Source organism: Struthio camelus, chromosome 1 (assembly GCF_040807025.1).
Source record: "Struthio camelus isolate bStrCam1 chromosome 1, bStrCam1.hap1, whole genome shotgun sequence".
Lineage (NCBI taxonomy): Eukaryota > Metazoa > Chordata > Aves > Struthioniformes > Struthionidae > Struthio > Struthio camelus.
The window spans coordinates 45,446,933-45,460,794 of NC_090942.1; the positions used below are offsets into that span (position 1 = coordinate 45,446,933).

At 40.5% G+C, this 13,862-nt stretch overlaps 2 protein-coding genes across 2 annotated transcripts in view; both read left to right on the plus strand.

Moving 5' to 3' along the window:
- The first annotated feature begins 871 nt into the window (after nt 1-871).
- RPS16 (ribosomal protein S16) lies at nt 872-9,274 on the plus strand. Its single transcript, XM_068936364.1, has 6 exons — nt 872-5,802; nt 5,883-5,938; nt 6,721-6,822; nt 7,746-7,842; nt 8,889-8,936; nt 9,075-9,274. Exons 2-6 carry the CDS (start codon nt 5,891-5,893, stop codon nt 9,218-9,220), a joined length of 441 nt encoding a protein of 146 aa, XP_068792465.1. The 5' UTR covers nt 872-5,802; nt 5,883-5,890; the 3' UTR covers nt 9,221-9,274.
- Nucleotides 9,275-12,786: 3,512 nt separating this feature from the next.
- OTOGL (otogelin like) overlaps nt 12,787-13,862 on the plus strand; it is a 100,606-nt gene continuing 99,530 nt past the window's right edge. Inside the window, exon 1 of the mRNA XM_068931286.1 lies at nt 12,787-12,901. Coding sequence (XP_068787387.1) covers nt 12,787-12,901 — 115 coding nt within the window. The remainder of the gene's footprint in view (nt 12,902-13,862) is intronic.

Sequence of the window (13,862 nt, forward strand, 5' to 3'; positions counted from 1 at the left end):
TCTGTTTACTTGTTAGCTTATTTGTGTAGCTTGGAGGTACTGGGTTGATTCCCAGTCAGCTTCTTACAGCTCTAATTCCTGTTGATATTTAAAAGTGCGAGAGTATGTATGAGCTCACGCACACATATTCCAGAACAGCTCCTGTGGAAATATAGGGAAAGATTGTTAAGTAATTCTGATTTACTGTCAACTAAATTTCACTAAAGCCTTTTTCACTATAAAAGAGATCATATATAGATGAAGTTATATTCCACACCTAAGGCCTTCATTTTAGATTTTTGCCATTAACCTAGGGACAGATTCTAAAATGAGCCGCTAACAAATCTAACACTCTCCAGCTAAACCATGCTAATGGAATATATGCATTTGCAGTCTGTTGTAAACACGGTGCCAGTTGTAAATTTGGGTCACAACATGTTATCAGATACTAGCAACAAATCAGGTAGGACAGCTAAAAGAATGAGTAGTAATTCCTGTCGCCTTAATGACTGTCTATATGTTTAGACCTAAGGTAGCGTTTTGTACTACTTCCATTTATTGGACTGAAAGAGCTACCCCATTCAGTCAACACTAAAGTCAAAAAAATTAAGTGTGATTTCTCCCAAGTAGCAAGGCTAAGAATAGGCCCTGAGTGACCTTCCGTATTGCTAATTATTTGCATACAATAAGTTTGAGTACATGTGAATATGCTTATCAATTTCTACATTACCAGTCGGTGTGTGTCTTCAATCTCAATGTGACATAAACCTTTACAATCTGTGAATGGGAATCAGTAATCACAGCAAGCTGGATAATCCATATCCTTGTGTTCCAGCACTTACCCAGCTTTCTTAGAGAAGGATAATAAAGTCTAAAGCAAAATTTTTCATTTAAATATTTCCTTAGAAAAGATTATTTATTAATCTGAAAATCTTGTGTGATCCTTATTTGTTTTCAGAACAAAATTTGCAAGAGCTGGGAAGATTTGTTTTCTGGCATGCATCAAACATTTTTCCATTGGTCACAGCATTCTTGCACTAATTGAGTTTAGGAAACTCTTCAGCTGCCGCCTGGATGAACACAATCTGTGAAAAGCAAGCATCAGAAATAATGGGATCCATTAGCTAATTACACTTTATCATCAAACATGCATCAATAGCAAAATGTAACATGAGAACTATATGCTGGTAAACCAGCTCTTAGAAATCGTAAGGGTTGCCATAAAAGAGCATATCAGCATCTTCCTTCCTGAAATATTTCATACTTCACAGTGAAGGAGCCCACAGATTTTTCAAAATGTATAAATCTGCACAAAATAGGAACCTTCTGAGCCCTGCAGTGATGAGCTTGCTGTCTGAAGTAAAAACTTTGTGGAATTTGTTTTGCTTATTTCAATACTTTGCATGCATGAAATATCAACAAATATTTCATTGGTTAAAATTATCCATTCTGCTAAAAAATCCTACAATATACAACTCAATAGCAAACTGTGACCTACTGAGAGCTGGCATTGAACCTTTATGCGATCATGGACTATACCAAAGAAGTATTTCTTTGTATTTTCTCTAAATGTCCTTTTACTTTTAGAATGATCTTTTTTATGTTATATGACAGCATATATAGCAGTAACTGACCATATTTTGCCATTGCTCTCACCTTTCTATTAATATTTCAGATATTACACGAGGAAGACAGAGAAAAAAGAAATTTCTTTCACTAATTTTCCATGGGGAGCATTTCCTCTCCTTTAAATGGGAGAAAATTTAGAATCATATTACAGCTGGCCTTACTAATATATTGACCTTGACTCCTTGTTGCCTTACGCTCTCAGTAGTTACATACTTCTGTGTAAGTGGAAGCTAAAATGCTGTTCTCTTGGAATGTTTACCTTTTGAACTTCATGCGAATTTGATTTAAAAAAGCTGACAAAGTGGAGAACCAACATTACAATATCACACAAAAGTCAAGTCACTACTTTAAATGCCAAACTATATAACTTGGATATGAATACAGGGTCTGCTAATAGCAGAAAAACATGAAAAGAGAAAATCTTCAATAGGTTTGACTCCTGAGCATCTCTGCATGTGGACACCAAATAAAATCTCCATTAGCATTCAAGTAACTGAAGAGCATGAATTTAAAATGCACCAGTTACGCTACTTTAACCTGACAGTATTGATGGGCGATTGATTGACCTCAAGTGTAGTACTGGTTTTCCCTAGATTCAACGCTGGCAAATTTCCAAATGCCATCCAAACAGATGTAAGGCTCAGCCCACCTCACTAAGACTGCTTGGCCGACCTCTGCCACTCCCTTCCTTCCTTCTTCCCCTTGGAGCCACATTACCTACACGGTATTTGTGCTTCAGTAGCGTAGAGAGGAAACCACCGGAAACAAGCTGTATTCCCCTGCACTGCTATACCCCGATGCCAGTTCTTTTCAGCAAACTGTCAGAGCTGAAACGAACTTACCTGGTCCGTGGGAAGAGAGCAGGTCTCAGCAAAATACACTACAGCTTGCAGTGAGGTCAAAGCCGCCCAAGCAGAGGAGGTCAGTGGGAGACTGAGACTCTCAATCCCTGAAAGTCTCAATAAATTGCTACTTAAAAGATTTAGTAGTAGAAAGACACTTGTGAGTATGAAGATACCAAACACATCATCTGTTAGGGACAATTCAGAATCACTGTGAAATCAGGCCAAAGAGTTAGGCCAGATCCAAATATTTTTTCTCCTGTTAGGAAATTATAAAATGCCTTGGCAAGATGGGTTCAAACCTGCCTACTTTCTCTTGGAATGCTATTTCTGGTAGGAGTGCCATACCAGCAAATGCACCTTAATTTCTGAGGGCCTGATTATTCACTGTTTTGCATACTATGTACCCATCTCTTCACACTTGTACAAAAAAGGTAAAAAAAAAAAAAAAGGGCTGCCAAACAAGTGTCTTACATTCCACAGGAGCAATTATTTTTAAAAACAAGAAGAAAAAGAAGACAAGAGTCCGTAGGTGGTATTTGGAGAGTCTTGCTGTGTTACTCTTTTTGAAATCAGAAATATATTACCAAGTACTCTGTGCTCAATAGAGCTAAGCAGACATTTGTTGGCGTCTGTGTTTCTCTGAAGAGTACGGTATCTCTTCTTACTGGAAGCTTTTTCCCCATCTTCTCGCCATTTACAGCAGGGGCATTCTTTTATTTTTCGTTCTCCTTGTATACCGGGATATTTATGATCTAATTCTCTCTCCTGTCCTATAGTCTAATTCCTGCAGTATGAGCTTTCTAAGTCAAATGCCTTCTAGCTCCTATTCCTATTTTTATAAGCTAGAAAACAAAAGACACAAACAGCACAGTCTTTAACCTTTTTTCCTAGGCCATGCTATCAATATATCGTTAACTTCCTATTTTGCTACCAGAAAACAGAAAGATAGGTATGTGTACCTATAGCTAGGCACATGACCAGTTTTATAAACCGATTCTTCTAGGATGAGTGTTTTTATTTCTAGGTAGATGTGTGCAGCAGACAAATATCTGAATGAGGATGAATTCTGCAGGTCCTAAGAACATATGCACGCAAAGTTAAGCTTTATACAAGCAAGCAGTGGAAAAGCACCTGTTTAGTGGTGTACTTTAATTTAAACACGGGTCTTCATTGGCAGATCTCAAATAACACTCAGAAAAGGAACTGACTGAGATTTGCTTTCTTTTCTTTTAAAAGCACCCTGCAGACATAACAAAACTGTTACTAATGGATCCTCTTTGGGTTTGAGTCTCCACTGAAGCTTTTTGTCTAACTGGTTTATCCGGGAGGTATTTTTTCTCTTTCATCTAAATAGAGGTTCTGTGACGGCTCCTGCAACTACTTTCATTATGCAAGTACAAGATCTTTCTCAAACCTAGTCACCTATTTTCACCAAACATGTAGCCTTTGAAGCCTCCATTCTTCTGCGAAACCTAGCTGAAATTGGCCAACAAGGTAGCCACCGTTCCCTCTTCCCTGCAATTGACGGGGAAGGACTCAATGATAGACATGTATGACTGCACAAACACTGTTCCTTAGGAAACTAGCCTTAAAAAAAAAAACAGGTCACATGTTAAAGCTTCATACAATTGGGGGTTTGAGATGTGCTAAATCTTGCACGCTTTGCACAGTACTATTCACTTGAATAGAGCTAATCACTCAAATTGCATAAAGCTAAGTGCTTGTTTAAATCCTCACATGACCGATGACTAATGTTCAGTATTCAAAATTCTGTCCAAAGACAGAGGAACTGATTGTTTCATTCGAGCATTCAACTCTCTCATTAATCAAAGTAATTTAAATCTCTATTGTTTAAAATATCTAAAAAGCATGACCTTGTTTAATCTATAGCTTCTGCTTTTGTTCTTTTGGAGAATTTTGCATAGTAGTTCGAATGAGACTTAAGTTCCACATTCTATGATGAATATTGAATAAGGAAGACAGAGACAAAAGCTCAGATTGATGGTGCTCACTGCAAGTGGATCCTTGTACCTAAGCGGAACTCCTTGACTTGACCTTAAGTATAATGGGCACTGACCATTTAAGCGGATATAAACAATTGCCTGAAAATTCCTCAATGTATGATGGTACTATAAAATATGAAGTTTAAATGCTTCATCTTCTTCAGCAACTTATTAAGCTTTTAGAAGAAAGGCATCTACTTAATTTGTATTGCTGTATCTCAAAGAGGCGCAATCTGTAATTAGAAACCCCACTGCTAGCTTTTTGGGCATGGAATAACTTTGTTCTGTTTATACCACGTGAAGCCCAGCTGGGTCCTGCTTGTGTCTGGGATACCTAATTATAGTACAGTATGGTATCAGTGCTAAAACTTTCAGAAGTGACTCAAGAAAATACTTCCCCTCAAGCTGTGCCTCCTCCCTATCCCCCTCAAGAAGTTTTGCAAGCTGCTGTAAGAGAAGCCAGAATTCAGGCAGCGACCTTTCCCCCTTCTCTCCCCTCCCCACCCAAACTTCCAACCGTTTCAGCGCGGGATCCGCTTCTCCCAACAGCGCTGCGCTGGTCGTCTTGGGAAGGCGCCCATGCACGCAGCCTCCTCCGGGCGGCGCCCGCGCAGAGGTAGGTGGGCTCCCTCCCGCCAAACCGACTGAAATCCTGTAAGCCGAGATTCAAAAGCAGCAGTGTTAAATTAGCAGGAAACCTTCAGGTGGCGGAAGCTACTTCTTGGAAGAGGCACAACGCCTATCCAACATCTACGTGAACGTGACTCTGCCCCTTGAGACCAACAGGAGAAACTGAGGTTGAAACGCAAGCTCGTGCAGAGAAAGGAACTTCAGCCAACACACACGGCAAACCCATGGCGGGAAGAGGGGGTCTCGGTGCAGCCGCCCTACGGAAGGTCTCATCGACCCCGCTGACTCCTACCAAGCCGCTCCCGCCGGCCGGGCCCGCGTAGGGGCCGGAGGCCGCCGCGCCGCCACCCGCCTCTTCCTCCGGCGGCCAGGCGGCAGGCTCAGCCCCGCCAAACGGAGCCACGACTAGCCAGCCATCCCTCTCCTCTCCTCTCCTCTCCTCCCAGGGGCTCGGCGGGGACCACCAGGAGCGGTCGCGCTGCCGAGGGCCGGCGGTTAACGGGCGGCGCGCGCGCGCACACCCCCCCAGCACCTCCACCCCTCACCTCTCCGCCCCCCCCCCCCAACCCCGGGCTGCCGCCAAGCGCGGCCGGGCGGAGGGCGGGCGTTCTGTCGCGCTGCCGGAAGAGAGGGTTGCGCTTTGCGGCCGCGCTGCCCCTGAGAAGCGGCTGGGAAACCCCGTCCGTCCTTTTCGAGGAGGCGCCGCCGCGGGGAGGGTGAGTGTCCGGGGGCTCCGGCTCCGCGGCCCGGCCCGCGCCCTGGCGCCCCCCTAACGCCACCTCCCTTTCTCTTCCAGGAGGAGCTATGCCGGCCAAGGGACCCCTGCAGAGCGTCCAGGTCTTCGGGCGGAAGGTGAGGTTGGGGCGCCGCGGCTCCCTCTGCCGCCCTCGCTCCGGGCCCGCCGTGGCCTGAGGCGCTCGGGGCCCCTCGGGCCCAGCCCGGAGCACTGGGGCTGCTCTTCCGGCGGGGCCGAGCCGCTGCGCAGGGAGGTGGTGGCGGCGGCGAGGCCAGCTGGCCGGCCCACGTGTAGTGTGGGAGCGCGCTGGGGCCTGGTTGTTCTGGGCCCGGCTGTGCGGGGGTCCGTGCGGGGGGGGGGGGGTTCTCCCCCTAGGGAGAGAGGCCGGATCCGCTGGGTCGGAGCTCTTCCCTCTTGGTTGGGAGCACTTAGGAGTGGCTGCCAGTGGTGTTTCCAGGCCGTAGGGGCCTGGTTTGTCGTCGCTGGAGTCCGAGAGCCATGTTAGTGAGGTGGCGGCGGTAGGAGAATAGAAGTTAGGGATGCTGAGATCCAGTGGCTCGAAAAGCTATAGCTAACAGGCCCTTGTGAAGAGAAGGGCTGTAAAAGTGCTGTGTTGCAGGACAACGAAGGTATTTCTGGCACGTTTAGTTTAGTATGGTTCAACTATTTTTCCACATTTAACGTTAAAACTTATTATAATTTTATTAAGGCAATGCCTTAATATTCTGAGTGAGTAGCTGGGAATGTAAGAACTGTGATGGCTTTGTTTAGTGAGAGATGTTAATCACTGGCGTTCAACTAAGATTTATAGACTGTTAAAACTTTACAGAAAATGTTTTTGTACTGCTGTTGTATTTTAAAAAAAGCGTTACACTAACGTATACATTTGGATTTTTAGAAAACAGCAACTGCTGTTGCCCACTGTAAAAGAGGAAATGGCCTCATTAAAGTAAATGGAAGACCGCTGGAAATGATTGAGCCCAGAACTCTGCAGTACAAAGTAAGCATTCCCCTTTCCCTTTCTTGAATGTTAACATATCTTTATGCAGTTAACTGCTTGGAGAAGGAGAAGAGGTACATGCCTTACTGACTATGAATTATTTGGTTGTGTGTTATCTGATTAGCTGAAATGTAGACACTTCTATAGGAAGAAAAATGCCCTTTTATGGTTGACTTACTGAAGGAGGGGAAGGGTGTTTTTGCTTAGAGGGATTAATGTATAGCTTATACACGCTGTATAAGATGAATTCAAGGCTCTTCTCAGCAACTAGTACTGTAAGTGGGCTTTTTGTAATTGTGTGGTAAAATACATATGTATATATGTATTTTACATACATATATATGTATATATGTATAAAGAAATGGCATAGCTGAGCACGATATTATATGAAGTACTGTGGGACAAAAAACATTGCATAAATTCAATTATTTTGCTTTGACTGGTATTAGAAGTATTTTCAGCCCTTCCAATTATTATTTTTTTAATTGAAATTGGTGACTTAAACTACTTTTACCAAGCTCTGAAGTTTATTTAGGGCTTAGTTTAAAAAGGCATTTGACCATTGATGAGAGACACTAAGACTGACTAGATGGATATGAAATGTAATAGATAGCGGAGAAAAAAACCCCACAAATCTGTTATGGCATTCTACTTAAATTATGGAACCAGTTTCCATTGCTCTTAGTTCCTATATACATATGCCTTACTATTAGGATTTTTGAAACTTAAAATATATGCATATAAAGTCCGTACTGGTAGAAGTCAACACTGCGAGAGAGGTTCTTCATTTGAGTATTTGTAAAATCAATTTTCCAGAACATTTAGTAACTTCACGTTTGCAAAACCTATTACAAGCTCTAGTCCTTGTTGTCTCAGATCACAAATGTTTTTTTAATGTGTACGTTTGTTTGTTTTTTTCCTAGCTGCTTGAACCTGTCCTTCTCCTGGGCAAAGAACGCTTTGCTGGTGTTGACATCAGAGTCCGTGTGAAGGGTGGTGGCCATGTAGCACAAATCTATGGTAGGATTTTGTGCGGAACCTTCAGTATGAGCTAGAAAAGCTCAAGCCATGTATTGAGAGATGTGAATTCAGATTAGTAACTTGGGTGTCTCAGTGTTCTATTTTTCACCTAATTACTGAAATGTAGTTGTTGAAATGCAGAACTGCAAATATCTAGAATAATTTAAATGAACTAACTTAATGACAAGTCTGAGAAAATTTAAGAAACTGATTTTGGCATCTCACAGCATGGTAGGACTCTTGAAGTGCAGCTGAAAAGAAAGATTTTTGGAAGGGAAAAAGAGAAATTATCATTAGAAATTGTATCTTTAGTCATAAACTTCCAGGTTGTTCGGAAGCATTTTTCATCTGATTGACAAGCTAAGCAGTTCTTTCCCATGCAGACCATTGAGAATGTACTTGTATTAGGGGTTGACAGAGCTGTTTTTTTTACCAATGTTATTCTAGTTTGGGTTTAGATTAATGTGGTGGAGTTGATGCTGCATAGAGCAAGGGCATGTTTCAGTCTCAAACTTGGTAATATTCATTTTTCAGAAAGAATTCCATTTTCCATAAACCTGATCTGGATGTTCTGACAGATGACAGGACAGCATAATCTTTACAGTCACTTCCATACTCTTGATTTGAGTTCCGATTACTGTTAGTATGCTGTGGCTTGTTTTACTGAAGTGTGCTGGAGGAGCTGCTCATGCCATCGTGTTGTTCCTTTTTTCTTCTTAGTCTTCAAGCGTACTTTTCAGCAAGCATATCCTTTTCAGTATAGACATTTCAGAGAATTACGTTTCTAAGCATTTTGAAAATTGACTGCTTGGTAGAGGATGAACCAACATTAGTACTACAAAGAGAAGGTGGCTATTAGCCTTCTGATTTGCCAAGTAAAGGTCACATGGACTGTGGAGAGATTATGGAAGGAAAGGACAATTTGGCAGAAAATGACACAAAGCGAGTTGTTCAAATAGTATTCTGAAATTAGCACTTTCAAGGGTTTGTTTTAAGTTTTAAATGCTTTTGTGGTATCCTTACTGATGCTTCATCTCTTTTAACAGCTATCCGTCAAGCTATTTCCAAAGCATTGGTGGCTTACTATCAAAAATGTAAGTTCATAGTTTTGATTGTGTTACGTTAGCCTTAAATGGAAATGTATAGCTTCTGATCATTTTAATGCAAAAAAAAATGCTAGTCTAGATTAATTCCTGTGAATTCTTAAACGGAAGACTTTTTTGTTCCTATAGATGTTGATGAAGCTTCCAAGAAAGAGATCAAGGATATTCTAATCCAGTATGATAGGACTCTGCTGGTCGCAGATCCACGCCGTTGCGAGTCCAAGAAATTCGGAGGACCTGGTGCCCGTGCACGCTACCAGAAGTCTTACCGTTAAAGTTGTTCTACAATCTTGTGACAGTCAATAAACAGGAAAAGAATTTGATAAATATTTCATGTTTCTAAATTGTCGTTTTTTGTGGGGGGGGAGGGGTAAATACCTCTTCCATGTGTGTTACATTCACATTGGCTCACAAATACATAGGTATTAAAATAAAATCGGAGGGCTGTTCTCTTCTAGCCCTACATAGTAAATCTTGATAAACAGTTCAGGGACTCAGGAATAAAAGTAAAGCTTCCTGCTATTGATGAGTGTGTGTTTATCAGAAAATAAAAGTTGTATCCTATTTTTTGCGTATGTGCAACAGCATAGCAGTTGTTAAAGCAGACTTGAACCTTGACTTTTCCTGGAAGTCTAAACAATCATGGACCTTTCTGAGTCCCTGGATGGTCACTCCTCTGGTGTTAAGAACAAAGATCAGTGTCCATGTTTTCTTCCATATGAAAATGTCCATGTCAGCCTGGTTGCGGACATAGTCCATACTGCATTAGCAATGTGGATCTGACTGCTGCCTGCTAACTTCCATGTCTCATCTTAATGTGAGATGCCTTAGTATCAAGTCTTAGTATAATTGTGCGTTAAGTATCTCTAGTGAGCTTGCATATACTTTGTTGTCAGCAGCTGCTATTCTTGCAAAGGAGTTCTGTTTCTATAGTATATTACTTAATCTGAAATACCACTTTGAGAGTGAAATTGCAAACATGTCACTGTGGAATATTAAATGACAATCTGAATGTTGTTTGTTTGCATGAACTGTTTTTGTTTGTGCTTGCTTAGTAGCCAGTGGCAAGTAGTTTACCCCCGAAGGGTAAGCTGCTTCATTGTAGTGCTAAAAGCATGTGTTAAGGCAGCTATTCTAAAGTTGGTATTTCAGTTTGCTTTGTCAAAGCTCTGTGTAACCAGGGTAGTTATACAGTGTACAGATACAGAGAGAGACATTTATTGAAATCTTGCCATACCAGCTATTTCTAGATTTTCTGGATTACTACATACAAATGTAGGAAACTTTTCTAAAATAACAAAGCTAGCATATTTATGCTATAGAAATACTATTTTGTAATTGTACAATATAGAAAAGACTTCATGTTTTACAAATAGTGTTGGGCTGAGATATATTCATCTTTTGTCTACGTGTTCACTCAATGCAAGCAGAAGAGGCTTGCGGACATGGAGAACTAGTATGTAAATAACTTATAAGCAACAATTTTTTTTTTACGTTATGAGATAGGAGAGGCAATTGAAGGCCTTAAGGAAGGCAGTGTGAAAAACACAAAATTGAAAATATGGCTTTGAATATGATAGGATTTAAGACTTAGCTAGGGGACGTGTATCAAACATGAAATGTTCGAGATATTTTTTCAGCCAGTGAAGCTTTGAAAATTTTCATTCTGGAAGTGATCTCCCCTGGGAGAAAGATAAATTAAGCAGAAGCTCTAAGTGAGATATGGGATGTGCCAACAAAAGGCTGTTGGAAAGTTTAATTGTGTCCATTGGAAGAGCTGCATGCAATTGAGTGAGACGTTGGATGTGAGCTGACCCAAGAGACATGTGAATGGCCGTAGATCGTGTTTTTTCCTATATTTGAAAACTGTTTTGGAAAGGAATGGGAAGAAACATTGGAGACTTAATCAACCGAGAGCCTAGCTTCTGCTAGATTGCCCAGTGAGCCAGGTATTTTTCTCTCTATCGTATGCTGTGAACTGTAGTGAACTGTATAGAAGCACCTTGATACTTGAGAGTTTTTTCTTCTAATGTGGGATTTCCTTTTCTCACTTGTTTAATAGTAGGTCATTTCAGTGTACCCAGTCAGCAAAAAGTTAAATTGACTTCCTTTATGAATTGGGTTGAGGAGTTTCTTTCCTTTTGCTCTGATTTAGGAAAATGAGTATGGCTTTTTATAAACATTAACACTTGCTATGATGTATTTTTGCTTTTTCTGTAGAAAGCAGTTGTTTAAAGCTTCTGCTTTGAAGTATAGTTATCCAAGAATCAAACGTCTAACTTGAACAAATCTGTTCTGAAAATGAATTTTGTATCCATCTCCTTTAGCTTTCAGGGTCTACCACAAAATAGTGCACTGTATAACCTGAATAGAAGCAGAAAAGTCTTATTCAAACCTTTTACACTTTCACGGAAGTGGAAGGCACTATTATATATTCTATTACCAATTTACATACCAGGATTTTTTTGTCCCATGCCAAGTGAACAATATTCTATTCTAGAACTTCTTTTTTGGTGTGCTAGGTTCCTGTGTCTTTAGTAGTTTGTTTTCCTCAGTCCCTCCCTCAAATCTGACCCATTTCTCATCCAGTGGTGCCAATATGGAAATCTGTAGTTCCTCAGAGTTTCTACCTTGTAATAGAGTTGCTGATAAAGTATTCAAAGTATTCTCTTGGGCCTGCTGAAAACAGGTAATGTTTCTTAGTTCTGACTTATAGTTTGGCTTTCTAAAGAGAAGATGCTATGCAATTACTACAGCATTTGAGGCTGGGCTAACTTCAAATTTGATTATTGAATTCCTATGAGTTTTGTGGAAACTGGCATCTTGATAGATGTTAATTAGCTTCAGCTGAGGAAAAATACACCTCTGTTTGTTTGGCTCATGTGGTTACTGAAAAGCAGTAGCTCCCTGATTGCTTAGGAAATGTGTACTAGCCTGCCAGTTAGCACATACATAGCATATACTGTGCTGGTCCAAAACTGATTCTTGCTTAACTGTTAGACTAGTCAAATGCAGGGAATACGAGGAACCAGAGTTACTGTGATGTGAAAGTCATGGGGAGATAGAATACCCTAGGCGGTAACTTAAGAGATGTTTTCAGACTCATGGGGAAAACAGATTTATCAGTTCTGTTGCTCACAGAACGGCTTGTAACAACTGGAGATTTTTGTGTTGTTGCTCTCTTAAGGAAAGGCTGAAAATAAAACTTGCAATGTTACTGATATATCCAGTGATAATATCTCTGTTTTTTCTTCAAACAAAAAGCTCTTAACATAATAAAAATGCTTTCTGAACTTAATTCTGATCCTATGAAAGTGCCCTGTTAATGCTGTAGAGTGATGTCATTCCCACAGACTTGTTTTCCAAATCTGAAATGTTAGTGGAAGTGGGCTGGCCTCTGCCTGGGTGGTGAAGGGCTGAATTTTTTTTTTCTAAATGGCTATTTGATGATTAACCACTAGAGGGCTTTATTTCACTGGGGAAGTTAAACTAACGTGCAGTAAAAGCAGTAGGAAGATGTAATAAGACAAAACTTGTTCATAATGTTTCCTTTTCTGGTGTTCTTGATCTCTGCGGCTGGCAGTCAGCTCTTCTGAGCATCTGCTCTGGATGATGTGACCATATCCAGCCACCCTTCCACAGAGAAGTGCCAACAATTAGATCTTCAATCTAATGAGATTTTTGAGCAGCTGTGGAGGTAGTTCTTGGAGCAGAAGAAATGCTCCTAATGTTGTGTGGTGCAGCTCGTTCATTAGCTGATATTAATCCTTAGGAAAATCAGACCTACATATCAAAATGTGCCCCTAACTGAACTGTCATCGAAAATACCAACTCAATGAAGATGAACTCCAAAAAGTATAATTTATTGTTGAGGACAATCTATCCAGATCCCAAACAAGAACTTGAACCCATGTCACTGAAGGCTGTTCTGTTCTCACCCATAGCTATCAGTCTTGGTAAACTGCATAACCTGTATATAAAATTAAGCTGATAGTGCTGTTACTATGTTGGGATCTCTAGGCAAATTAATTTTGACTGTAATATGTAAATTTATAAACATTGGGAAGTTTTTATTTTTAAAGGAAAGTGTACAACTTAAACGTCACACCTGTATTTTTGTTTTTAATGTAAGCTAGTATGTGTTCTCTGTGTTCATTTTCTTACTAATGTGATTATTTTCTAAGGCACAGTTTTTCTGTTTGAGTTTTTTCAGAAGTCCCAATCTGTGAGCATTCTACTACTTGTGTCGCTGACGAATGTCATTGCCTGGGTATAATTTGATTCAAAAAAATGTTTTTTGATTTCTTAATATATTCCTATGAGTTACGGTTCAGTGTACTTGGCTGAATAATTCTTTTTCCTTATTAGCTAACATTCTTAATGCCTTTGGAACTGTGCTATTTCCTACCCTGCCTTGAGCACTGATGCCTTAATGAAACCTATTGCTCTAACTCTTACCAAGCCCCTTTACAGCTTGGCCTACTTTTTAAGTATCAGAAGTTAAATTGTGAAATACTAACGTGCACCAAATGTTCCCTCAACTTAGTTTCAGAGTGATTGTGAAAAAGGCTATTTAAAATAGTTCCTGTTGAACCAAAAGTGCCAGCTTACATTAATGGAAAGACTTATCTGTGAATCTGTGTATGAAGCATAATGTGAAATATGGGCTTGGGACATGGAAGAATACCAGATAAGATTTCTTAACTTTTTTGATTCTGAGATGGTGAACCAGTTTTAGCTTGAAAATACAGTAGCTAAGAAACCAGTGGTGGAATCTGGAAGCTGTAATGCTGGATTAGGCAACTACAAGTCACTGTCATCTAACAATAAATTTACAGGAGCGTGGTAAATTTAATTAGTCTCTGCCACCTTCTACAGGATAGGTGCCTACATCAGTGTCTGCACTGTATGAGTATG